The sequence below is a fragment of the Scyliorhinus canicula genome, chromosome 12, assembly GCF_902713615.1.
Source record: "Scyliorhinus canicula chromosome 12, sScyCan1.1, whole genome shotgun sequence".
In the NCBI taxonomy this organism is placed as follows: Eukaryota; Metazoa; Chordata; class Chondrichthyes; order Carcharhiniformes; family Scyliorhinidae; genus Scyliorhinus; species Scyliorhinus canicula.
Window position 1 is genome coordinate 131,042,188 of NC_052157.1, and position 25,927 is coordinate 131,068,114.

The 25,927-nt window shown below is 45.9% G+C and overlaps 1 protein-coding gene across 2 annotated transcripts in view; it reads right to left on the bottom strand.

The window, feature by feature from the left end:
- Positions 1–25,927, bottom strand: part of doc2b (double C2-like domains, beta) — a 420,460-nt gene that overhangs the window by 123,390 nt on the left and 271,143 nt on the right. For both annotated transcript variants that reach the window (XM_038814143.1, XM_038814142.1), the window contains one exon: positions 3,766–3,892. In XM_038814143.1, coding sequence (XP_038670071.1) covers positions 3,766–3,892 — 127 coding nt within the window. The remainder of the gene's footprint in view (positions 1–3,765; positions 3,893–25,927) is intronic.

A 25,927-nucleotide genomic window follows, 5' to 3' on the forward strand; every position in this document is an offset into this window, starting at 1 on the left:
GGAGAGCAGCGGCTGGACAAATGGATCCTCGGGCACAGGAGGCGGCTGATGACGCCAGTGCGGAAGCCACAAACACCTGAGACTCGCTATTAACTCACGCGTCAAAGCGCCTGCTGGGCGAGCAGGCGATTAGACTGCTGAAGGTGCAGTTCCGAGACTGCCTCTCAACACAACATTGGCGATGGGAATAAATCATGTCAGTTGAAGGAAACTTGTCAAAAAGTGGTCTCTCTGAGTCCTGACAAGGTACTGCCCTTATTATGTGGGATGCAGGGTACTCGATGCTCCTTCAATTTTGGCATCTTGTACAACCAAGATTTTAATCACTTTCTTAATAGCTTCAGCTGCCTAGGCCCTTATTCCCTCCATGAACCTCCCTCTCTTCCCTTCAGACACAGATAAAGAACTGGCTGGGCAACAGGAGACAGAGAGTAGTGGTCGAAGGGAGTGTCTCAAAATGGAGAAAGGTGACTAGTGGTGTTCCACAGGGATCCATGCTCAGACTACTGTTGTTTGTGATATACATAAATGATCTGAACGAAGGTATAGGTGGTCTGATTAGCAAGTTTGCAGATGATACTAAGATTGGAGTTGCAGATAGTGAGGTGGACTGTCAGAGAATACAGCAAAATATAGAGAGTTGGGCCGAGAATTGGCAGATGGAGTTCAATCCAGGCAAATGCGAGGTGATGCATTTTGGAAGATCTAATTCAAGAGCGGACTATACGGTCAATGGAAGAGTCCTGGGGAAAATTGATGGACAGAGAGATCTGGGAGTTCGGGTCCATTGTACCGTGAAGGTGGCAACGCAGGTCGATAGAGTGGTCAAGAAGGCATACAGCATGCTTGCCTTCATCGGACGGGGTATTGAGTACAAGAGTCGGCAGGTCATGTTACAGTTGTATAGGACTTTGGTTAGGCCACATTTGGCCACAGAACTGCGTGCAGTTCTGATCGCCACATTACCAGAAAGATGTGGATGCTTTAGAGATGGTGCAGAGGAGGTTCACCAGGATGTTGCCTGGTATGGAGGGTGCTAGCTATGAAGAAAGGTTCAGTAGATTAGGATTGTTTTAGTTGGAAAGACGGAGGTTGAGGGGGGACCTGATTGAGGTCTACAAAATTGAGGGGTATGGACAGGGTGGATAGCAACAAGCTTTAGCCAAGAGTGGGGGTGTCAATTACAAGGGGGTCGCGATTTCAAGGTGAAAGGGGGAAAGTTTAAGGGAGATGTGCGTGGAAAGTTTTTTACGCAGAGGGTGGTGGGTGCCTGGAACGCTTTGCCAGCGGAGGTGGTAGAGGTGGGTACGATAGCATCATTTAAGATGCATCTAAACAGATATATGAACGGGCGGGGAACAGAGGGAAGTAGATCCTTGGAAAATAGGCAACAGGTTTAGATAAAGGATCTGGATCGGCGAAGGCTGGGAGGGCCGAAGGGCCTGTTCCTGTGCTGTAATTTTCTTTGTTCTTGTTCTTTGTTCTTGACCTCTTTGTCCAAGTTTTTTGATTACCTATCCTAATACCCTTATATCACTCAATGTCAAATTTTCTTTGATAATGTCCTTTGAAACATATTGCAATATTTTCCTACTTGAAGGATCTCAATAAATGTAACTTATTATTGTTGTTATCCAGGGTGGGGGTGGTACAATGTTAAGTAATTCATTGAGCCCTGACACTCCCAACAAAAGGTTGCAGTCAAATATATCTATCTGTTTGTGTGCATATATGTCTTATTGCTCTAATTTGTCCTCTTTGTGTTAAATACCATTTTCCTACATCACTCTTATAAAGCACCATCACTTTCATTAAGGGTTGCTAACATTGTAATTGCTGTCAGTTGAGATTAGATAAATATACCAACAAGATGCTCAGCAGACATCTGGGAAAAGCTACATTTTCCTCTCTGTTCCTCAGCCAAATAGACATTTTGGAGCAAAGGGCAATGGGTTTAAACCCCCCCTGGTAAAAGCAGGACAGAGCATAGTTAAAATAGCTCTGCAAAAATTAATCTCATTGTTCCAGCTCCAATCCTGCATACTACCATCTTAACTGGGTCCTCTTTGTAAGTGGCAGAAGCATGCCCTGACTTAAGTGGAAGCTTCATTAATATATGGGAACAGCAATGCTATGATGTTCATGATATAATTTCAAGAAATTATTAGCTGCAATTTAAGGATGTTGTGTTTACAACGTTAGAACAGAACACTTTATTCTTCCCTTTCCTGGCCATTCCTCCCGATATGGCTCTTCCATCCCACAAGTCCAGGTGATGTGGGCTGGAGTGTATCTGGCACATCAGATCTGTCTGGACCACAACAAGGGCTATTAGGTGCCACTCTCCTCAGCAATCTCCAGGACCATCCCAGAGAACACAGATAAGCCATTCTTCTTTTTTCCACTATTAACTATTTCTTAAAACACTTTGGGATCCTCCGTCCCGCCGTACCCATTTTCTGGTGCGCGTGCCGCCGCCGGCAGCGGGATTCTCTGTCCCGGCAGCCGGCCAATGAGGTTTCCCATTGTGAGCGAGGGCGTGTGTCCGCTGCCGGCGAAATGGAGAATCCCGCTGACGGACGATCCAGCCCTTGATCTTTACCCACCAATCCAAACATTCCGTCAAGTAGTTTCTTGCTGTAACTTTGAACCCGAGTATTTCTCTAGTTTTTCTATTCCTTCCCTTCGTTCCCTCTCCTGGTTTATCTACTTCCACAGTATTCCATCGACCCCAATCCTATTAAAGCATGGAGTATTAAACCTCCTTTCCTGGCCTTCATGTTGCAGACAGTGTAAATGGTTGCCTTTGCTCTGGTATCGTCCCTTCCAATTGAACACTGCCATTATCATCCTGTCTCCTCAAAAAGCCCATTTCCAGCCTGCCACATCACCAGAACGCTCCAGTCCAAGTAAGCCTGAGCTGGGTGTACTATCCTTCCTCATTCCTTGTGGTTTCTCTGTATATCGGGGTACACTTACCACTCCACTCTCTTCGAATCTCACTTCCAGTGTCCAGCTCAGTCGGTCTATTCTCTCTTGGCTTCACTCTTACCTATCTTAGAGCGAGAGCATCTCTTCCCATTTAACACTGTCAACTCTGGATTTCCCCCAGATCAATATTTGGTCTGTCCTCGTAATTATTCTTATCTACATGCTGCAACTGCATCAACTGGCATGGGGTCAGCTTCCACAATTATTCTGATGACACTCCCCACCACCTCTCTGGACAATGTCGTCCGCCTGTTTGTCCCTCAACAAATTCTGCATGTGTCACTACCTCCCTCCAGTTAAATATTGGGAAAACCAAAGGCCTCATCACACCCCTCACTGTAAACTCCATCCACATTCTTGTGTTTAAATCTCTTCATGTGGCGTGATTAAAGTTTCTGAGAAAAAAGTTTTACAAGAGAGTTAACCTATGTGCTTGTAACTGCACCAGGATATTAAGTTTTTTTGAGAAAAGTACAAACACTGAACAAAGATCTCTAAGGAAAGAATCTGCCTTTTTCATTGTAATCCTGCAGAGCGAAAAAAAAAGGATGCAGCGAAAATGGGATACATTTCGATGGTATTGCAGCCATAATTCCTAACAGTGCAGATCGCACATCGCGTGCGCCAGAGGAACCAACCCTGTGCTTCCTAGCGGGAGGATTACAGATACGCTGTTATTTAGAAGGTGAAATGAAACGTGAGGTTGTTGACCATGACGACCATACATTTGTGGCCTTCAAGTGAATAATCAATGCAAACAGGATTAACACTCACTGGCAGCTGTTTCTCCAGGCAAATGTTGAAAGTCTTCGTTTGATTTGGCTTTAACTTTTTCAGTGGAACTCTGGTCTCACCAATAAACTCGTTATGACGGAATTTATCTTCATCACATACTGAAATTCTGCAAGGAATAACAATGCAGGCATTACCAGCAATTATTTTGGCACCAGTGACAATGTTGACTTAATATACGTGTACTGGTAATAAAACGACACTTGACACTTATCTTGGAAATGATAACATGATTGTAAACATCAAAAACCTGTGGGTATGTTATTATTAAACAATTAATTCCTTCAATCAGTAAATATGCAATAATAATTCCCAGGAAAGAAGTGACAGGGCTCTGGTGCAAAGGTTGTTTAGAAGCTAATAACAAAATATTTGAAAGGATTGTAGTGAGCTTCCCTGTCAGGGACACAATCTCACTTCATCGATTATATGAAATTAGAAAGCATAAGAAAGCGGCAAGGAGGATTGTACTAGACTTTAGAAGGACAGACATTTATCAGGTTTAGGTAGACAGATGGAAAATGCAACCTTATGTTCAAATAAGTTGTTATTCGAAACACTAGGACTGAGAATATTCAATTAATGGGAAGATACTGAAGGGAAGATTGCAAATGAAAAGTGAGACCTGAAAGTTGAAATATATTGTTTATTGAAAATGTAACTTCAAATAGATATTTAAAGGCAATAGATTTCTGAGTTGTATAAATGGGGGCGTAAAGTACAAGTGCAAAGAAATTATAAATTAGTGGAAGAATAATAATTAGGTAACAAATAGAACAACTTACCATCACCACTTAAAGATGTCAATCAAGCAACGTCAACAATTTACTTCAGTTTTCAGAACTAAAGCCCCTGCTGAGCTTATGCTTTTATTGGTCTGGGCTCACAGCCAAGATTGCTTCACATCAGCAAGTGGTTATAAGTTTTTCTTTCAGTGATTGTGTTTCTCAATGTTTATTTGGACAAAATTAAGAAGTGTGAAGTATTTTTTGTCTACAGGGGTGGGGGTGGGGGGATTTTCTCCTGTTTTTTTGCAGAGTGAATCAGTGGGCGGGAAAATTGGGATGGATGCCAACGGCCTCAAGGACAGCTTCCTCTGCCGCCATGATAGGCAACTAGTGAAAACAAAGGTAAAAGGGAGGGTCTCATGACATCACGCTGATTGGGCAGGTTCTGAATGAGTCCACCCCACCGGAAACTTACATATTTTAAAGATCAGGGCAGCCTTCAAGAACAGTGCCCGATTAAAAGCAAAATACCACCCCCACCTCCCGCAAACACCACCCTGCCTCATGTTACCTTCCCCTTCCCACCGCAGAATTCCACCTCTCCGGAAGCCCACTCCCACCACAGAACTCTCCCCCTGCCCCCAACACAAAACTCCACTCCCTCACCATGGAGCCCCACTCCCGCCCACGAAATACCCACCCGTTCAATAATTCCCCACAGCCTGGGCAATTGCAGGGGGAATGCCAAGGTATTGCCCGGGTAGGACCCTCTCCCCCTGGGGGGTCTGTATGCAGCTGTGCATCTCCGCCGGGTTCTGTTCACCAGCTGAACTTCATGGGGACCTGTCATGATTCACGTCGGTGTGTCCTCACACCGCTGTCAATGGGCAATTTAACATCTGAGGGCTGGCAGGTGTCGAGACCTGATAATGATTTTTAAATGGTGATTGATGTTGATCATCAGGATACCCGTTACATCATTGGTGTGGGGACAATCGCAACGGGAAATCCCACCAGCATAAAATGTGTTTTGGGATTCTGCATGTTTCTCCACCTCCTGCTGCTTAATCTGTTCCAACCCCCCCCCCCCCCACCCCCCAACCCACATGAAAATGGGAACAAAATTCACCCCCTACTTTACTGATGGTCTGTCTGATTAACACATGTATAGGGTTATAGGAATGGCACTTTTGTTTCAAAAGAAGGGACGAGATCCTCAGGCTGCTCATACCAGCCGGATCTTCTGGTCCTGCCGTTGGCGCATCCCTGCCACAGATTTCCTGATGGCATGGGGTGGATTCAATGGGAAATCCCATTGACTGCGGCAGGCCAGAAGGACCTGCCACTAGCCAAAGGCGGGCCGTCACTCACCACCAAGAAACAGACCACGAAGAGGCTCCAGAATCTTGCCCGTTATTTGTGAATGAGTGTTTTTTTCTCTCTCTCCATTCACCATTATTATTATATGGCTCATGGGTCATATACATAATGTATACTGGGTGAAAAGGCATGGAAGGGGCATGAGTTGGTATTGCGTTGATATGGACAGTATGAGGGGGGCATAGGGCTGGCTGAGGGGGCATGAGTTGGCAGGGGGATCCTGGAGTGGTCTGGGTCCTCTGAGGAGCCGTGAACCATGACATGGAAAAGCTGACCAACTCACAAAAATTGTGCGTGGGGCTAAGGGGATGCCGACTCCCGCAACGGAGGCGGCCAAGCCAGGGATGCAAACTCACTACCCGCACCCTTATCCTGTGCCAGCAAAAATTGGGGGCACCAGAAATGGGAGCGGGAATCCCAGAATTGGGTCCTGTCTGCCATTTTTAAATGGCTCTGGAGTCATTCCCACTGGATGAAAATTGGGTCTTTATAAATGAAATGAAATGAAAATCACTTATTGTCACGAGTAGGCTTCAATGAAGTTACTGTGAAAAGCCCCTAGTCGCCACATTCCGGCGCCTGTTCGGGGAGGCTGGTACGGGAATTGAACCGTGCTGCTGGCGTGCTTGGTCTGCTTTCAAAGCCAGTGATTTAGCCCAGTGTGCTAAACACAAAGTTCATTAATGTTACAAAGAGTGTACAATACAAATTTACCAAACAATGATAATAATAATAATGTTTATTAGTGTCACAGGTAGGCTTACATTAACACTGCAGTGAGGTTACTTTGAAAAGCCACCGAGTTGCCACATTCCGGCACCTGTTCGGGGTACACTGAGGGAGAATTCAGAATGTCCAATTCACCAAACGAGCACGTCTTTCGGGACTTGTAGGAGGAAACCCGAGCGCCCGGAGGAAACCCACACAGACACGGGGAGAACGTGCAGTCTCCGCACAGACAGTGACCCAAGCCGGGAATCGAACCAGGATCCCTGGCACAGTGAAGCAACATTGCTAACCACTGTGCTACTGTGCCGTCCATCCAGGGATCGGAATTATTGATTTGCATTGAGATATAAGGTAATGCGATTATTCCCGTTAGACTGAGAGAAGTTTTTTAATTTACAAAGTGTTTTGTTAGGCTGAATAGGGAAAAACTATTCCTCTAATTGGGGAATGAGTGACATGGGTCATCAATTTAAAACTGTCAAAAAGAAGAGTGAAGAGAAATTTCTGTACACTGAGTTGTTAAGAGCATGAAACACTTTGCCTGGGGAAATTGTTGGAGCAATGACACTTGTCCTTTTAAGGGAACAGCACTAATATTTATGATTGAAGATGTAAAATAATGGAGGGAGGGTGACAAAACTGCAATAGTTTTGGATTGCTCTAGCAAAGAACAAGGACAGGCATGATGAGCCAAAGGCCTCTTTCTGTACCGTACTGTAAACGTCAATGATTTCCTCCATTCATTATAGAAAGATGCATCAGCTCACAAAACTGAGGGGTATTGGGTTGAGGTAATACAATTTTTAGAAAGTAACTGAAGCAAATTAAAATTGAAACCTTCAATGTGATTAGAGAGATGTATCTCCAAATCATAAGTGGTATGAAAAATCTGCATCAAGCTGGTCATCACTTTAGATTCTCAATTTGCTCGATACGCAAATAGATTTCTTTCAGATTCCGGGTGCGATGTAACGTAAAAGTTTCTCAGTATCATTTGTGGCAGGTTTTGCTGGTTGTTTCCCGTCGGCTCTGCCGGGAAGTTCCCCACCGATATCTAATGACGCTTAGGGCAGGATTTAACGAAATGGGAACAAAGTTCAATAGCAAGCGTGTTTAAACTGCGTGTTTCCTGGCGCTGGCAACGCCGAGAAACACAACGTCATAAAACAGCCCTCAGGTTAGATTAAGGGCCTCAGTGGGGAACCCCGTGGCTGAGCCCACACATAGCCCCGTTCTGTGCACTGAGGAGCTCTACTCGCCAGAACTCCTCAGTGCAGCAAGAGATCGGAGCATGATTTTTAAATGATGTGACGATCTCGGGAGCCCGTGGAGCGACCCTAGATCTCCCAATGCACTATGGGAGGGTCCCCAGGCTCCCCCAACTCCCGCACAGAGCACTCCTGGATAAATCACCACCGTGCCAGCCTGGCACCCTGACAGTGCCTCTGCCAGCTAGCAGTGACCCCGAGGCACCTTGGCAGTGCTATGCTGGCACTGCCTGGGTGCCAGGCTGGCAGTGGGCTTGGGTAACATCAGCAGTGCCAGGGTACCACCCTGCCCAAAGGGCATGCACTTGGGGGCCAGGCTTCGGCCTCCCTGGGGAGGCCGGTAGATCCCAGGAGGCCAGTAGATACTGGGTAAATAGGCCTTAGATACGTTTAAGGCCTACTTATGCAATAGTGGCTTGGTCCCACCCATTGTGGGAGGGTTCCTGATGTAACACCTCACCGGACTTTGGTAGATCCTGTGTGGTGCATGGCTGTTGGAAGGCCGTGGGAGGCTTCACCTGAGATCTACCAGCCACCTCGCACTCCCATTTTCCAATATTTCAACGGTGCAACAATTTATCGGTTGGTATTTATGTAAAAATCAAGTTTAAAATACTGACAATATTGCTTCATTGCTATCATCACAGCAAGCAACAAAGCATTAGTCACATAGCTGAGGTTTCCAAATCAATACCAGTGATTTTTGCTGCACAATCAATTGAATACAGGTGTAGAATTTCCTTTCTTCCTTGTCAAATGTCAAGCTCTTTTAAAAATGAAAATACAGTGAATTTAATAGGATCTTGTGAAAGAACAGAGAAGAAATGTGCGTGATCTTGGTCAACACTGAATCTGTCATTAGCCCAACCTCCCAAACAGTGCCAGCAAACTCAGCAAGGTTTCTTGAACTGAAAATAAAATAAACATTCATTGAAGAAACAAGCACCTTTTCTGCAACCGAGATAGTCATTTTAATGGCAAGTGAAATGCAACAATTTATACGAATTATCCTAATTCTACTTCGTCTGTGACATCTGAAGGACGACAACAACAATGATATAATTGTTTCATGCTTTCCATGTAATCAAAACCCACTGTACTATGCAGGGCAAAAATGACCAGAACTGAGAAATGCAGGAAGGAGAATGAGGGCCTTGTGTCTTGAATCAAAAAGTATGTTTTGGGAAGTTTTTTGAAGGTGGCTGAAGAGGTATCACGGGGTTTAGCAAAAACGCTTCAGAATTGCCAGGCCTAAATGTCTGAAGACCCTGCAAGCAAAACTGAGGCAGTTAGAAAGGGTAATGCAAAAGAGGGAAGGAGGGTATAAAACAGGCAGACTAGATGCTGCAATCAGGTCACTGGCACTGAATGAGATGAGAAAGGTGATGTGCCATCAATTGCACAAGAGACGAGTTGCTTTACAAAAGTTAGGCTTTAATAAACTAGAACTTAGCCCTGCGGTTGTCTACAATAAAATGGACGACCGCCGGGCGTTTGACTATTTATACCTCGGCAAGGAGGCGTGGTTAACTCAGCCTCTCGACCAATCGGTCGAGAGGCACATGACCGACCAGGGCCAATGGTAAGCCGGTGTTCTGCCCCAATGGCAGACAGGTATGCAAATCATATCACCACAAAAGGTTGAGAGGAGAAAGGCGTAAATTGAGTTGCAAATATGCACAAGGATTTTTAAATGTAAGTATAGGCAGATAGGTAACCAATGGAAGTTGGCAAGCACAATGGGGTAAGAACTTAGCGCGCTGGGACTTTGACCGTTGAAGATTTGGATGAATTTCAATTAAAGAAAGGGAGAACTTGGGAAGTTGGTAAGAAGTATATTTTTGGAGGTGATAAAGGCATGGATAAAAGTTTCAATGGTAATCAAGATATGATAGAAGCAGAGATGTTCAATGTTATGAAGGTGGATGTAGTTGTTGCTTGAAAAGTGGTGTGGTTTGACATTTAGCTCAAATTCAAACAAGACAATCAGAGTTTGTTCACATGATCAGCATTAGCCCATGGAAGTACCGAGAGGGTGGCAGTTAGGTGGTAAGGTTGGGCGACATGGTAGGATAGTGGTTAGCACTGCTGCTTCACAGCACCAGGGTCCCAAGTTCGATTCCGGCTTGGGTCACTGTCTGTGCGGAGACTGCACAAACTTGCTGTGTCTGCGTGGGTTTCCTCCGGATGCTCCGGTTTACTCCCACAAGTCCCAAAAGATATGCTGTCAGGTGGATTGAACATTCTGAATTCTCCCTCAGTGTATCCGAACAGGTGTCGGAGTGTGGCGACTCTGGGCTTTTCGCAGTAACTTCATTGCAGTGTTAATGTAAGCCTACTTGTGACAATAATAAAGATTATTATTGATAAAGATTATTATTAAGGTGCCGAGTTTTAGGCAGAAGCCTAGTGGAATAACATTGTTCTTGCCAACGTTGAGCTCAAGTAAATTTTTGAGGAGTCAAGAGTATTGGCATTGGGATGAAGCTGGATCTTGTCAGCATGCACAGGGAAACTGGTTTCGTGAAATGGATGTTGTCACCATAGGCAGCAGGCAAACAGGGAAAAGAAAGGGCCACGGATGAAATCTTGAGGCACGCCAGACATGACCTTGCAGGGCCGGCTGAAACACCAACACAAGAGATGTGCTGGTGTTATTGTGGCAGGCAGAAATGGAACCAAACTGCAGCACTTACACAGAAGCAGAAGAGTTGGGAACGAAGGAAGAAGTTGCCCAACTGTGTTGAACGCCTCAGAGGCTAAGGAGGGTGGAGCACCATAATCACAGGCACAACACTACTGTAAGGTTTTGAACAGGGAAAGGGCAGCGAGTAGAGCAAAATACCCAAAAATGGGGAGTAAGGGGAGAAGTGGATCCAACCGTGGGCCACGAAAACATGTTTGAAGACTTTTAGAAAATTTTCACAGAACTTCCAAGAAGTTAGTAAGTGAGTTCACGAGAAAGAATCTTCCAGCACTGTACAACTTGACATTGATCAACAGCTATGGTAAGGTTCTGAAGGAATCAATTTACAACCCAACAATATACACTTTAGTACAGCCATTTTTCAAGAAGTGTTGAGTACATCAATAATATTGAATACAAGGCCACAGTCAAACAGCATCATTTCATCTCTGTCACACTCACTACAATTAATTGTTTATAGTTAGGATTTGATGGATTGAAAATTGAATAAGATAAAGGATGATACTATTAAAAGTACTGACTGTGTGGCCTGATTACATCCAGGACACAATTAACTTCTAACTTTGCTGAAAAATCCCCTGCTAACTCTACATTTGTCTACTCAAATATTTGAATATGTTATTTTTCTCCAGGCTCGGATGAGTAAAATTGTGTATGTGTTTACATTACACTTCAGCCGGAAAGTTAAAGACCAGAGACATGGTAAACATCAGAAGTGATCAGGTGCAACAGCAGAGAAAGGCTCAAACATTAGAAAGGTAATTGACAGAAAATGTTCTTTCATATGTTTGATAAAAAATAGCGAGTCCCAGACACGTCAGTTGTATCTGATAATAAAAGTATTAAACAGACCAGCATTTGTCTCAGTTCAGGTAACAGATATTAAATTTGCAGCTGTCAGATACTGACTGAGATTTATTTGAAACTACATCCCTTTATCCCTTCAAAATTTCTTCACAGATTTGTATTATTTGTCGTAGAAGCAGGAGTGGTTCGTTCAATTTATTTAGCACCGTAGTACCAATTTCAAGCAATAAAAAACTATATTGGGTCTGGCAAGTACAATCACGGCTGCATTAGTCAAGGCTTTGGACAATTAAGCATGGCAGCAAAGTTCCTCCAAAGACCAACTGAGTTAAGGCACCCACAGTTTTAGCAGTAACATCGTACAAATGCCAAAGTCCAAAGTTCAATGCTGAGCACATAGAATTGGGGTATTATCACACTTGGATAGGATCTGTAACCTTCTCTAGCCCTCCAACCACCTGAGGTCTCCGTACCCCTCCAGGTCTGACCTCAAGAGCAGAGGTAAATCTGGGAAGGTGGAGAGGCAGAGATTGGTGGACGCCATTCATTCACGAGGTGGACCGCCACGACTCGATTGCCCCAACACCGGAGTTATTGGCTGCCCGAAAAAACTGCAAATGGATTTTGAGTTTTTGTCAACAGGTGAGGCAGTGAACCCTCTGCAATACTAGAGGGGAACATATTATGAGTATCGGGAGAAGGCCAGTCATTTGTTGACTCATCAACTGAGGCGGCAGGCTGCCTCCCGAGAGATAGTGCAGGTTAGGGACTCGGGTGGAAGGTTGGTTTCTGCCCCAGGGAAGATTAATGAGGTGATTGAGACTGTATCAGTCAGAACCTCTGGAGGAGGGTGTATCAACGAAGCAATTTTTGGGCTGGCCTTCCCGGAGGTGCAGTGGAGATGCCGATTGGGCTGGAGGAGATCACGAGCTGTAATCGGTCAATACAGATGGTAAAGCTCCGGGTCCGGGTGGGATTTCCATTTAATTTTACAAACAATTTGCGGTTCAGTTGATCCCATCCTGCTGGAGATGTTTAACCATTCCTTGTCCCAGAGGGTGTTGCTGGCCATGTTGGCGAGACGTCGATCGCCTCGATCCTGAAGAAGGACAAGGATCCCAGGGAATTTGGGTCATATCGGCCTATCTCGTTGTTAAATGCTGATGCTAAGTTATTGGCCAAAGTATTGGCAGTGCGTTTGGAGCCTACTTGGTGTGATCTCGGAGGAGCAGACTGAATTTGTTACGGGCCGGCCGTTGTCAGCCAAAATAGGAGATTACTAAATGTGATATTGTCACCCTCCCTAGGGACCGAGCTGGAGGTGATTATTTTGTTGGACATAGAGAAGGCATTCGATAGTGTTCAGTGGGAGTACCTCTTTGAGAGCCTGGGGTGGTTTGGCTTTGGATCATAGAATTTACAGTGCAGAAGGAGGCCATTCGGCCCATCGAGTCTGCACCGGCTCCTGGAAAGAGCACACCTCCACCCTATCCCCATAACCCAGTAACCCCACCCAACACTAAGGGCAATTTTGGACACTAAGGGCAATTTATCATGGCCAATCCACCTAACCTGCACATCTTTGGACTGTGGGAGGAAACCGGAGCACCCGGAGGAAACCCACGCACACACGGGGAGGATGTGCAGACTCCGCACAGACAGTGACCCAAGCCGGAATCGAACCTGAGACCCTGGAGCTGTGAAGCGATTGTGCTATCCACAATGCTACCGTGCTGTCCCTGAAATGTATTCAATGGATTAGGTTTTTAGAAGCTACTTCTTAACTTGTATAAGATCCTAAACCTTAGATTTGGACTACCCATTATTAAACGTACAATGTATATTTGTTAGGGCACTACCGGGAGAAAACAAGTTAATCTTGTGAAGCAAAACCTGAAAAGTAATTGATTGTTTTTAATCAAAACTGAGAAGGTTAAGGATGGCCTGATATAAACATTCAGGATCATTACCAGTTCTAAAGGCTGCGTCCTTGGATGCAAGTTGGCAGGTTGGAGATGTGTAAATCATTGCAGGGGGCACTGTGCCCATAACCTCTCTGCCTTTGCTGGAATTTTACCACTGATGGGATATGTGGCAGGCAGACCACATTCCTTTGAAATTAAATGAAATGAAAATTGCTTATTGTCACAAGTAGGCTTCAGTGAAGTTACTGTGAAAAGCCCCTAGTCACCACATTCCGGCGCCTGTCCGGGGAGGCTGGTACGGGAATTGAACCGTGCTGCTGGCCTGCTTGGTCTGCTTTAAAAGCCAGCGATTTAGCCCGGTGTGATAAAACAGCCCCAATTGAGGCCATGAAGGGGTCAATTAATGGCCACCTAATGGCCCCCTCCCATCGCTGCTGGCATTTTACCTTCATGGGGTTATAGATACCACATTGCAAGGACACAGGGGCTGCCTGACTGTGGGCTCAGTGGAGGAGGAGGGGGAGGGTGGTCCCTCCTGTCAGAGTACACTGTGTCCAATGATGGCCCCCTACCCCAACAACTGTCCCACATGTTTTCTCTCCCAATCTCACCTCACCGCGAACTGCCTGACTGGCCGGCTGGTCTCAGGAGGCAGGACATCCTCCTGGGTCAGGTGGAAACCATGACCTTAGCAACTTCATAGTCTGACAACTTTAAAATTAGGTTGTGGCTTCCCAGTCCTGTGAACATACGCTTACCCCTGACTTCCCAGGCCTGTGAACGTACGCTTACCCCTGACTTCCCAGGCCTGTAAATTCACAGGCCTGTGGAAGCCTGCTTATGTCTGACTTCCCAGGCCTGTGGAACCCTGCTTATGTCTGACTTCCCAGGCCTGTAAATTCACAGGCCTGTGGAAGCCTGCTTATGTCTGACTTTCCAGGCCTGTGGAAGCTTGCTTACTCCTAAATTCACAGGCCTGTGGAAGCCTGTTTATGTTTGACTTCCCAGGCCTGAGAAAGCTCGCTTACCCCCGACTCCACAGGCCTGCTGAAGTCTGTTTACTGACTTTCCAGGCAGAGAGAAGCAGCACTGTGTCCACAAAAAAGGCTGGTCAACAAATTAAATATTTACACAGAACAATTTTTACAAATAAATTCTCTACGTGTGGAGTGTGGTTAGCATGAGGCATATCCTGCCACAAACCATTGAGATATCAGATTTTAACCTTGACCTCCATTCACTGTCGCTGGGTCAAAGTCCTGGAAAGCCCTCACTAACAGCACTGTGGGTGTGCCTATGCCATGTGGACTGCAAAGGTTCAAGAAGACAGCTCACCACCTTTTCAAGGTCAATTAGGGATGGGCAATACATGCTGGTCAACAGTGATGCCCACATCCCTTGAATGAATCATTAGTTATTTAAACGGAGAATTAAGATAGTTGCCTGGGTAAGAAAGGGTATGGGAATCGAGGAGAAATATAATTTTAGATTCAACTTATATTGGAGGAAAACAGCAGGCAAATAGCCCCACAGGAATCTCATACTACTTGAGAGTTTGTCAGCTTTCATGCTCTACTGGTTGTGGTGATATGCATCACTTTAAATACACAAGGGGTTAATGTAAATACATGTAGACTAGCTAGACACTAGAGGGAGCACCAGAGATATGAAACACAGACACTCAACCAATAGGTTAGTTAGATAGGACACGACCAATGGGCACTCACGATACACACAGAGTGACACTACCACAGGGAGGCATTACACCAAGCCATATATAAAGGACACAGCACACATGATCTTCCTCTTTCCAGTGGAGACACTTAGTGAGTACAGGCACAGGGTTGATCACACCCACCACGTGGATTGTAGCAGACTGAGTAGCTATAGAAGGGCTAACAGTAGTGGCGAACCCGAGTAGGAGAATTGTAAATAGTTTAATAAACGTGTTGAAGTTATCTCCACGTCTAAACCTTCCTTTGTCAGCGTGCACATCAAGGAAGCCGCTTATGCTACGCCAAGAGCATAACAAGACATGGTACCAGTGAGTGAACTGTTTCAATCCATATAGTTACAACTCAGCAAACAGTGACAACCAGCAACAATACCCAGGCAAGATGTTCGAGATCCCGGTTCCGCAGCGGCCACAGTGCTATGGAGATCTCCGCGAAAATTGGCGGGCATTCCGGCAAAGGTTTGAGATCTTCCTGGTAGCAGCCGACCTACAAGACGTGGCCGATGCTGAAGAGACGGAGCTTCTACTCACCATCGCCGGTGCCAGAGCAGAAGAAATCTTTAAAACGTTCAAGTTCTCCAAACGGCGCAATAGGAGCGACTTCCAGGCAGTCCTGGACAAATTCAGTAAATACTGCGAGGAAAACACAGTCATACCAACAGAAAACAGTAAGAGAGGTGCCAGTACTCACCACGAGGCCGAAATCCCAGAGCAGAGGACGACAATCTTGATCGGCGGCCAAGTTTGTAAAGGTGCTGCACATGCGCAGTTGCGCGAGAAGCGCACAGAACGGGAAGGTCCGTTTGCGCATGCGCGACTTCTCGCGCATGCGTAATTGCGAAAAAGGCCCCAGTGCAGGAACAGCGATATGCGCATGCGCAAACGCTTCTTACGAGTAACGTCGCACGCTTCGTGACGTCAGAGGCCCCGGACCACGCCCACTTAAAGGGGAAATGTCCCAAAACTCAAAACTAATTTCTGAAAGCCGTAAAACAAGATTCTTTCACCTGGAATTGCAGCACAATGCCTGAAATTCAACCCGTAGCTGAAAGTAACCTCTGCAGAACCCTGCAACAAGCAGTTAGCACCGCTCAAAGAGATGATTCAGTCCTTGAATACTACGACACTGACCTTTATTTCTTCTCTGGACATCGCGAGCCCAATGCCAGCTCTGACACAAACAGTGATGATATGGTCCTAGAAGACTACGATTCAGACGAACCTTTCACCTTGGGAGGCTGCCCCAGTACCAGATCCGAACCACAACTAGACGTGTTGTACATTCAAGACTCCGATGACAAGTTCTTCGAATTTGAGGATCTTCAGCCCAGCACATATGACGTCCCGACTTGTGAGTGCAGGATTATGCTGCGGCCTGACACCGAGAGACAGAGAGCGGTACAAGCCCACAAAGAGCGGCCTGTTGCCATACAGAGGGTGGTCCACGCACCGCTAGGGGTTCCCGACTCCACACAGAGAGTGGTCCACGCAACATAAACAGTCCCAGCCTCTACACAGGAAGCGATGAAAGACTCAACAGCGAGACAACCGCATGTCTCCACACAAGAAGTGACTCCAGTGTCACAAGCCTCCACAGCGAGCTCGTGGACAGACTCCACAATAGAAGAAACACAAGACTCCACACCACAGTCCTTGCCTGAACATGACCATGAGGGTCTAGCAACCTCCTCTGAGCAACTAGCAGCAGACAATGCAAGTCTGTCATGCTCAAGTGAACAACAGCAAGACTATGACAGTCTACCAAGCTCAAGTGAACAACATAATGGCCATGACAGTCCACCCACATTGTTTGAGCCACCAGAAGAAGACTCTTGACAGTCTACCCAGCTCAAGTGAACAACAAGAAGCTACTGAGGCTCTACCCACTGTATGTGAGACAAGTGACGACAGCATCCCACTTCCCATACAAGATGTGCAATGTGACAGACCTCAGCTAGTGTGTACAGAGGCACTCGACGATCACAGTGAGACTACTGGTGACTCCGGTGACATCACATTACTTCAAACCTCATTCACTCGAGCCTCACCACAAGCAAATGCATTCCTAACTGTTTTGACTCCTGACGTGGAGCATCAAGAAACCTCAGCTGACTCAAGTGAACCTGAAATGACTCCAGACATGGAGCATCAAGAAATCTCAGCCGACTCTAGTGAATCTGCTATGACTCCAGACGGGGAGCATCAACAAACTAACACTGACTCAGGTGAAACAGACCAGACTCGGAGCAACAAAACGCCAACGCTGATACAAGTAAGCCGGACATGACTCCAGACGGGGAGTGCCGCAAACTCAGTGACGGCACGCTCAAGGTGCATGTGGTCCTTGAGTGCAGCGAACACAACAACAGCACCATCCAACACAACAGCACGACATCTGAACACCATATCAAAGACAACGACACGACGCGTACCAAAGGCAACATCGTCGACAGCAAGCAACACAAAGGCTACACCAATGGAACTACAACTGGTACGACATGGTACAACTCTGCCCATGAGGGACACTGTTACTGCTCAGCTCAGTACATACCACGGCAGGACGATGCATCTTCCCAATTCACGTGTGCTGCACTACCAACAGGCAACCTGGCTTTCAGGACAGATGCCATCCAACATCGCTATCACAAGCATCGGAAGAAAAAAAGACTCCAAATCAGACAACAAAGTGATTTGACCACTTCTTGGTTCTTTATGCACAGGGACACTGATGGCGTTCACAAGGACATACCACCATCAAAATCACCAACTCACCAACCCAACAAGAAAGACATTCAACCATGATCATGGGTTTTGGACTCACACATATGATTTGGACTTATTGATTAATCACGGTTCTCATGACTTGTACATAGCATCACTTATCTACCTGTTTTTGTTCAATTTTCTTTAAGTGTACAGAAAATATGTACCACGAAAAAAGGGGGGATGTGGTGATATGCATCACTGTAGATACACAAGGGGTTAATGTAAGTACACGTAGACTAGCTAGACACTAGAGGGAGCACCAGAGACATAACACACAGACACTCAACCAATAGGTCAGTAAGATAGGACACGACCAATGGGCATTCACGATACACACAGAGGTGACACCACCACAGGAGGGCATTACACCAAGCCATATATAAAGGACACAGCACACATGATCTTCCTCTTTCCAGTGGAGACACTTAGTGAGTACAGACACAGGGCTGATCACACCCACCACGTGGATTGTAGCAGACTGGTTTGTCAGTCTGAGTAGCTATAGAAGGATTAACAGTAGTGGAGAACCAGAGTGGGAGAATTGTAAATAGTTTAATAAACGTGTTGAAGTTATCTCCACGTCTGAACCTTCCTTTGTCAGCGTGCACATCAAGGAAGCCGCTTATGGCTACGCCAAGAGCATAACAAAACACTGGTGTAGTGCCGTGAGAGGGATGACCCGAGGGCTAGCTGTGCTGCTTTCCTGAGAGACGAGGATCATGCTGCCGCTCTGACTCCTGAGCAGCCAGGTCCTTATTGGATTGGATTTGTTTATTGTCACGTGTACCGAGGTACAGTGAAAAGTATTTTTCTGCGAGCAGCTCAACAGATCATTAAGTACATGGGAAGAAAAGGGAATAAAAGAAAATACATAATAGGGCAACACAACATATACAATGTAACTACATAAGCACTGGCATCAGATGAAGCATACAGGGTGTAGTGTTAATGAGGTCAGTCCATAAGAGGGTCATTTAGGAGTCTGGTGACAGTGGGGAAGAAGCTGTTTTTGAGTCTGTTCATGCGTGTTCTCAGACTTCTGTATCTCCTGCCCGATGGAAGAAATTGGAAGAATGAGTAAGCCGGGTGGGAGGGGTCTTTGATTATGCTGCCCGCTTTCCCCAGGCAGCGGGAGGTGTAGATGGGAGTCAATGGATGGAAGGCAGGTTCCACAACAGTGCCTATTCTTCCTCAGGAAACTTAGGAAATTCGGCATGCCTACATTAACCCTTACCAACTTTTACAGATGCACCATAGAAAGCATCCCATCAGGCTGCGCAACAGCCTGGTATGGCAACTGCTTGGCCCAAGACCGCAAGAAACTTCAGAGAGTCGTGAACACCGCCCAGTCAATCCTCCTCATGAACTATCATCACCTTCCTTGTCTTTTGCTTTGAATTACTATGATGAATCTGAAGGAAAGTCAGTTAGATATACAGGGGCCGGATTTGCACGTCTGTGGCAGATAGCTTGAGTTGGGCAATATCATGACTCAATATACCTTCTTGGCTTCAAAAAGTCTCATTCGACTTCATTTTCACTTTGAGACGGTGGGGCAGGATTGAGAAACTGAACACAGATCCCATGCAGCCAGGGGTGCAGGCGAGTACCAGGGCCGATGGATTACTAAGCTTGTTTCAGTTCTCTGGGACTTCATCCCACTTGTTTTAGAAGCTGCTGGGAGGGCTTGGACGTCTGAATGAATGAATGAAGTTGTGTGTTCTTCTCTGCTTTGGAGTCATGTCTTTCTGCCCTTTGGGCACAGGATGCGTAAGTGCGTTCATAATTCTGTACAGGTAGAACAAGAAAATGCTTCAGTTTTAAGATTTGCACAGAAGATTCCAGGCGGATCAGTTGCATCAATGCTCAACATCAATGGGAGTGCTAATTAGCAGATCCAGGAAACTCATTTGTATTTCCCTCTAGAAGTGTCACAACAAAGCCAAGTTATCCTGAGGGAATTCTATGCATTTCTGAGAAGCCTTCTGTATTCTGTGTCGAGCCCCTCTGCAGTTCTTCTGCTGGATGACACCTACCCATGTCTCTTCTGCGCTGGTGTTTCCATGTGTTGTGTTTTTTAACAGCAAATGATCTGCTTAATGGCAAAGTAACGCATGCAGCCAAACAAAATCTGCTAGTTACTAACAACCCACACATCCCCGTGTTAATTATTCACCCACTAGCTAATGGAATGGAAGGAAGCTATTGAATGAGGGCAACGACCAACAGACCCAGAATTAGGTTCTGGCAAGCACCCATTTCATCGGATATACATTTAACAAGTTTTTTTAAAAACTCAGGTGTTAGATCCTTGAAGAGCTGTTCAGAGATGACTCATTGCAGCTTCTTTATCCGATTCCATCAAAGTCTTTGGAAATGTCGTGGAATCTTTTAGTTCATAATGAACCTGTATGTATATGTTGCACATGTCATTAGGTAAATAGTAATACAGCTGAAGACAAATATTGTCTGGCAAGAACATATTAAAAATTCAATTATCCGTTTGAAATAATGAGATTTTAATCAAAGACAAACTATACTGACCTCTTTTCTTTAACAGAGACTACTGGATATTATCGGTGGATAGTCTTGAATGACATGGCACCCTTTTCCACTTAATTATTGAATATCACACCCATGACTGGCTTGCTACCTCTGTGACTGAAACTCATTGCACATCAATGTTATAGATTTAAGATCTTGCACAGCTCCATGTCAGAATATGGCAGATATGTGATTAAGTTTCAGCCTTTTTCTTTCCACTCGGGCACACAATACAAGACTCTCAGCTCGTAGACAAAGCTGACAGGTTATCCAACTTGCTTTGAGTTACCAAGAGGCATTGAAGCCAATCTTTTCAGCTGAATTAACCGTCCAGTCAGTCACCTTCTGACAAGAATTGACCGAGATGCTACATGAAAACAGTCACTCAACTTCAAAAGTGAATGGCTGTAAAGTGCTTGAAATATTACAAAGTTATGCAAGCATTAGCAGTGGACATCATTTAAAGATAGATCTTTTAATATAATCCCACATTTTCCAGATGTTGTAACCCATTCCGAATTTAACGGTTTGGATTTAAGGGGGCTCGATTCAACTAAATGGGAACAGAGTCCCACAGCGAGCGCATTTAGCCGCGTGTTTCCTGGCGCCCGCAGCGCCGAGAAACACGTGGCCATTCAATGTGACTCATGTTGTATAAGGGGCCTCAGCGGGGAACCCATGGCCGAGGTCACACACAGCCCCGTTTTGTACAATGGGGAGTTCCGCTCGCCGGACTCCCCAGCGTAGCGAGGGAAATGCCGCCCCGATCTCTGAAGTCCCCAAAGCAATCCCCGCTCCCGCAGCCCAAATGCACTATGGGACGTTCCCCAGCCTCCTTGCACCCCCCCCTTCCCCCAGCCCAACACCCACGAAGGGCAGCCCCAGCCCAATCACACGTGCGTAGAAAATGCCAGCTTGGCACCTTGGCATTGTCCACACCAGCTGGCAATGTCACCCAGGCACCTTGTCAGTGCCAGGCTGATACCCAGATGGCACTGCCAGGTGCAGTGCCAGGGCATGTCCCTGTCCAAAGAGTATGCGGCTGGGGGTCTCAGATCCCTGGGAGACCCCCATGAGTGCCATTCCGTCTGGTCCCTGTTTATGGGGACCAGTGCTGAAGGGCGATCGCTGGAGGTCTCCGAGGGGAAGGGGATGAATCTCTAAGCCTCGGGTACCTCTGGAATCTGCACATTAGAGTGGGACTTACTGTCTCGCTCTAACATGCAGATTTTCCAAAAGGTGATCCCGCCCACAATGGGCGGGGTTTACATCTCAACGTCTCGCGAGATAGCGTTGGATCTAGCGAGGTGTTGTGAGCCGGGTAGATCCTGGAAGCGGTGTAGATTCCGGGAGCAGGGTCTCCTGGCTGTTATCGGCCATGTGGCGCGCTGCTTTTCGCCGCAGTGTGGCCATTGGCTCGTGCCCAAGGTCTGTCCCAAAAATTCTGGGTTAATCCGTTACTGCTTTTTGAGTTCCTTAAACTGCTTCAAAGGTTACAATTCGTAAGACATTTTAGAAACATCAAACTGATGTCAAACTTTCCCTTAGAGGTTTGAGAAGAGTGCGGGTCAGGGATTTATTATTTTGTTGAATTAAAGGAACTACAATGCAATTGAAATATTTATGTTGCCCCAGGTGATTAACCTATACGGACGTTTTTGATAAATGTTCAGGGGAGAATTCTGCTACCCGCTCCCCCACACCTCTACCCCTTGCACGCCCAACCCCATGCACCTCCAGCCCTGCACCAATACTGTTACACAGAGGACAGACTAAATTTTAGGAGAAGAAATATTGAATACATCCTTGTCGAGTTTTGAAATTTATTTTGTCTGAAATTTAATAAGTGAGTTCTGAAGCGCTTGATTTAGTCGAAACCCAGATATTAAAGCTGAGGCTGGCTTCAACAACAATGAGATCTGAGATCCATCATCTCTGGGGACACTTTTGCCAGATAGTTTTGAAAATATTGAACCGTGAAGAGGAAAGGTGGTTTTAATAAGCATCAACTCTAATTTTATTAAATCTTAGTGAAGGTGTTCTCACTAACCCAGCTCTTTCATATTATTTTATCAATGCTGCCAAAATCAAGACTGTACGGATTTCGTTCTGTTATAAAGCATTCATCAATCCAAGCCTGAGGTTTCCACCTGAAAATTTCTGCTGGGCAGTATTTGAATCGATAAAATAAAAATTCAGATAATATACATCTAATTAGCCCAGCTGTTTTGCACGGATAACCTAAGCAAACCCATAAACTGTCAACCTTGTTGGCAGTGATTAGAGCTCACAGACTGGTTCATCACAGCATGCTGTCATTAACCTTAGAAATCATTGATCTGTAAAGGAGTTTCCCGTGAGCAACAGGAAAATCTGCAGTTCCTATGGCAACCTTGTTTCATTCTTTCAGATGTGCTCACCTCTACGATTTGGATCTAACTCGGGTTTTTGTTCAAATTATGCCTGCATTCCAATGCGCCGCACTATTATCCACAGATGGGTTGCAAAATCGTTCTCTATTAATTAAAGTGAGCCCATCCAGCATGACAGGTGGCGCACTTCAAGCATGGAATGAGCACGTGCACACTGTCCACCATGCTGAATGATCAGGGGCCGTAACCTCCGTGGATTGACAATCACAGTCGGATTGCTACCCCACTCTTATTTACTTACACTAAAATGCCGCCACATCTTTCCCGCCCGACCTTCCAACTCGGGTCGTGTGCGAAAAGTGCCACCCCGAGGCCTCGAGTCGAGGGAGCTGAGCTGAAGGCAAGGAAGACAGGCTCCCTTTTTGTGTTGCTAGTGGATACTTTTAAATGTCTAGCCACTCCATTCTGAGAAGCCAGGTGGAAGGTAAGAGTATAAGGCAAGCGGGTGTGTTGGGGGATAAGTGCTTGCCAGGGCTTACATGGGTCAGGAGGGCTGGCCAGTGGGGGTTGGTCGGGTGATCAGCAGGGCGATTCATTGATGGGGAAAATCGGGTAATCAATGAGTTTGGGTGGTCAGTGGTAGGGGGGGCTGTGGGTGCTCAGTGAGATGTGTCAGGTGGTTGGGCGGGTGGTCAGTGGATGGGTTAATCCCTGTGCGGCGTGGTCAGTGGAGTTTGGTGTTTGGGGGATGCTAGCTGAAGATAATTGGGGGGTGGAGAGAGTAGTGGGGAGGTGGGGGTGGGGGTGATGTTTAATCGGGGTGTGGTCTAGTCAGGGGTTCCTAATGATGGTCAAGAGAGGTCGCCAAGTGGTGCAGAGGCCAGTCAGGGACTGGGCAGTTAGTGGTGGGGAGGTCACTCGGTGGTGGGTGAGGGGTAGTCGGGGGTTCTTATGGAGAATTGGAGGACTTGGAGGAGTCGCACAGGGGTTTGGGGAGGTGCTTTTAATTCTTCTAACTTTTTTTGGTGATCTATTAGTGTAAGACAGTCAGAACCTTTCAACGTTTATGATTTAAATTGGAATTTTGAATGGTTCACAGTGCAGGGCAATTACCCAATGGAAGTTTGAACTTCCTTGGCAATTTCTATGTAATCCTTACATGGGGACTTCTGGGATGGGCATCACATGCACATCTTTGGGGTAACTCCTCTGCCCCTTCCCCCTATCTCCGGGTACGATGCCTTGGAGATCAGAAGTTATGGGCTGAGGAGAGTATTTTATTTCTTGTAAGCCTCATGTCGTGACATCCAATTTCTATGCCCAAATATGGTTACATTGAACACTGATGTAATAGAACAGAGACCATACAGTGCAGAAGGAGGCCATTCGGCCCATCGAGTCTGTACCGACCCACTTAAGCCCTCACTTCCGCCCTATCCCCGTAACCCAATATCCTCTCCTAACCCTTTTGGTCACGAAGGGCAATTTAGAATGGCCAATCCACCAAACCTGCACGTCTTTGGACTGTGGGATGAACCGGAGCACCCGGAGGAAAACCACGCAGACATGATCGTGATGTCAGGTGGAAGACCAAGGGGGAGGGTGTCCCAGAGCTCCAAGGACCCGGAGGGGATGATACCTCAATTTTGAGGGGGCCTTCAGAGTGAGGCACCCCCCCCCCCCCCCCCCCCCCCTCACACCCAAATTTATTTGTTGGTTTCCCACTCCACCTGCACCCACTCCCATCAGCCTAACATTAAAGCTGGGCAGGAAAAGCCCATTAAGTTCTCACGTAAGGGGATTAACAGGTGAAAGGACGGGTTTCCCACCCAGGGCCCAGCCCGACCAAGCATGACATTGCACCTAGGTTTGGGTGAGCGGTTTCCAGGTGGTGTCCCATCCATTCAATTGTACACACACCCCACCACCTCTGAACCCACCTTGGGGAGCACACAATTCTGTCCATTATTGTTTTAAAATTACCAAACTTTAAAATGAGGGAATCAGACTCCATACTTATAAATTAACCTTTCAGGTCTGTAAAGATTGTTTGGTAGTAATCGTCACTCATCACTCCAATAAAAATGTATAAATTCCTCAATGTAGCAGTCTAAACATTTTCAGACTTTTTTGACTATTGGGCAAGTTCGCTTTGCTGCAGTTATTGTAACGCACAGTCAATCAGCAAGAACTTCTACAGGCACACCCTGTGGATGAACGGGGTTCCTCTTGCAGCGACGTCTGGGTTTCTTCATTTAAATGCATAAGGATGGATGTTAATCTGGTGAACATCCACTGCCAAAGTACTGGAGTTAGTTTGTCTTCAATACAGGCGTTGTTGAAGGATTCAATACATTAAGGGTTAACTGGAGACCGAGTATATACTGCCCACTGGTGATGTAAATGCATGTGACCTAGTGCTTAGGTCAGCAGTGTTGAGCTAGGTAGCGACATGTAAAGACATGTCATGGAGTCCTCTCTGCACCTGTACCCTCTACTGTAAATATGTACATATTTGAATAACATTAATAAAGACTTCTTGATAACTTCTTCGTGGCTACCTTAATAGTGTCTAAGCTGTACACATCATGGGTAGTGACTAATCAGCAAAAGAATAGGCTTATTCACAAATCTCAGTAAACCATAAGCAGACTACTTTTCCCTTTCTCGTAACTCCCCACAACGCAGCTGAAAACTGGTTCTTATATATGTGTCCTAACCTTTTCCCAATTAATACCCACTGCCCTTAGTCATAACTGGAGCATGCACTCAATTGTCACAGCACTTGCAACATTACCAGTGGACACTAGAAATTGCTGTGCTTTTTGCCAAGTAACAATAGTGAGTGTTGATAGCCTTAATGTTATGATTACCCCAGATTTCACATTGTTTGTCTTCACCTGAAGACCAAATATATCCCAGCACAGGCCTGCGATCAGAAGCAGGAACCACAATAGATTTCTACCTTCCTTAGCCCGGGTACTGAAGCTAAAGTTCTCTCACAGATCTAGATTATCTGAATGAGCTAATCTGGGATAAAATGGCAGGAGGGTAAAATTGGCCTTGGCATTTGTCAGTTGGAGAGGAATAAAAGAAAACAAATTGACTGGTGTTTTCCTACCGATCCTTGCTGGGAATTTTTAACTTTAAATTTTAACTTCTATGGAAAGGAAAATTAGACAG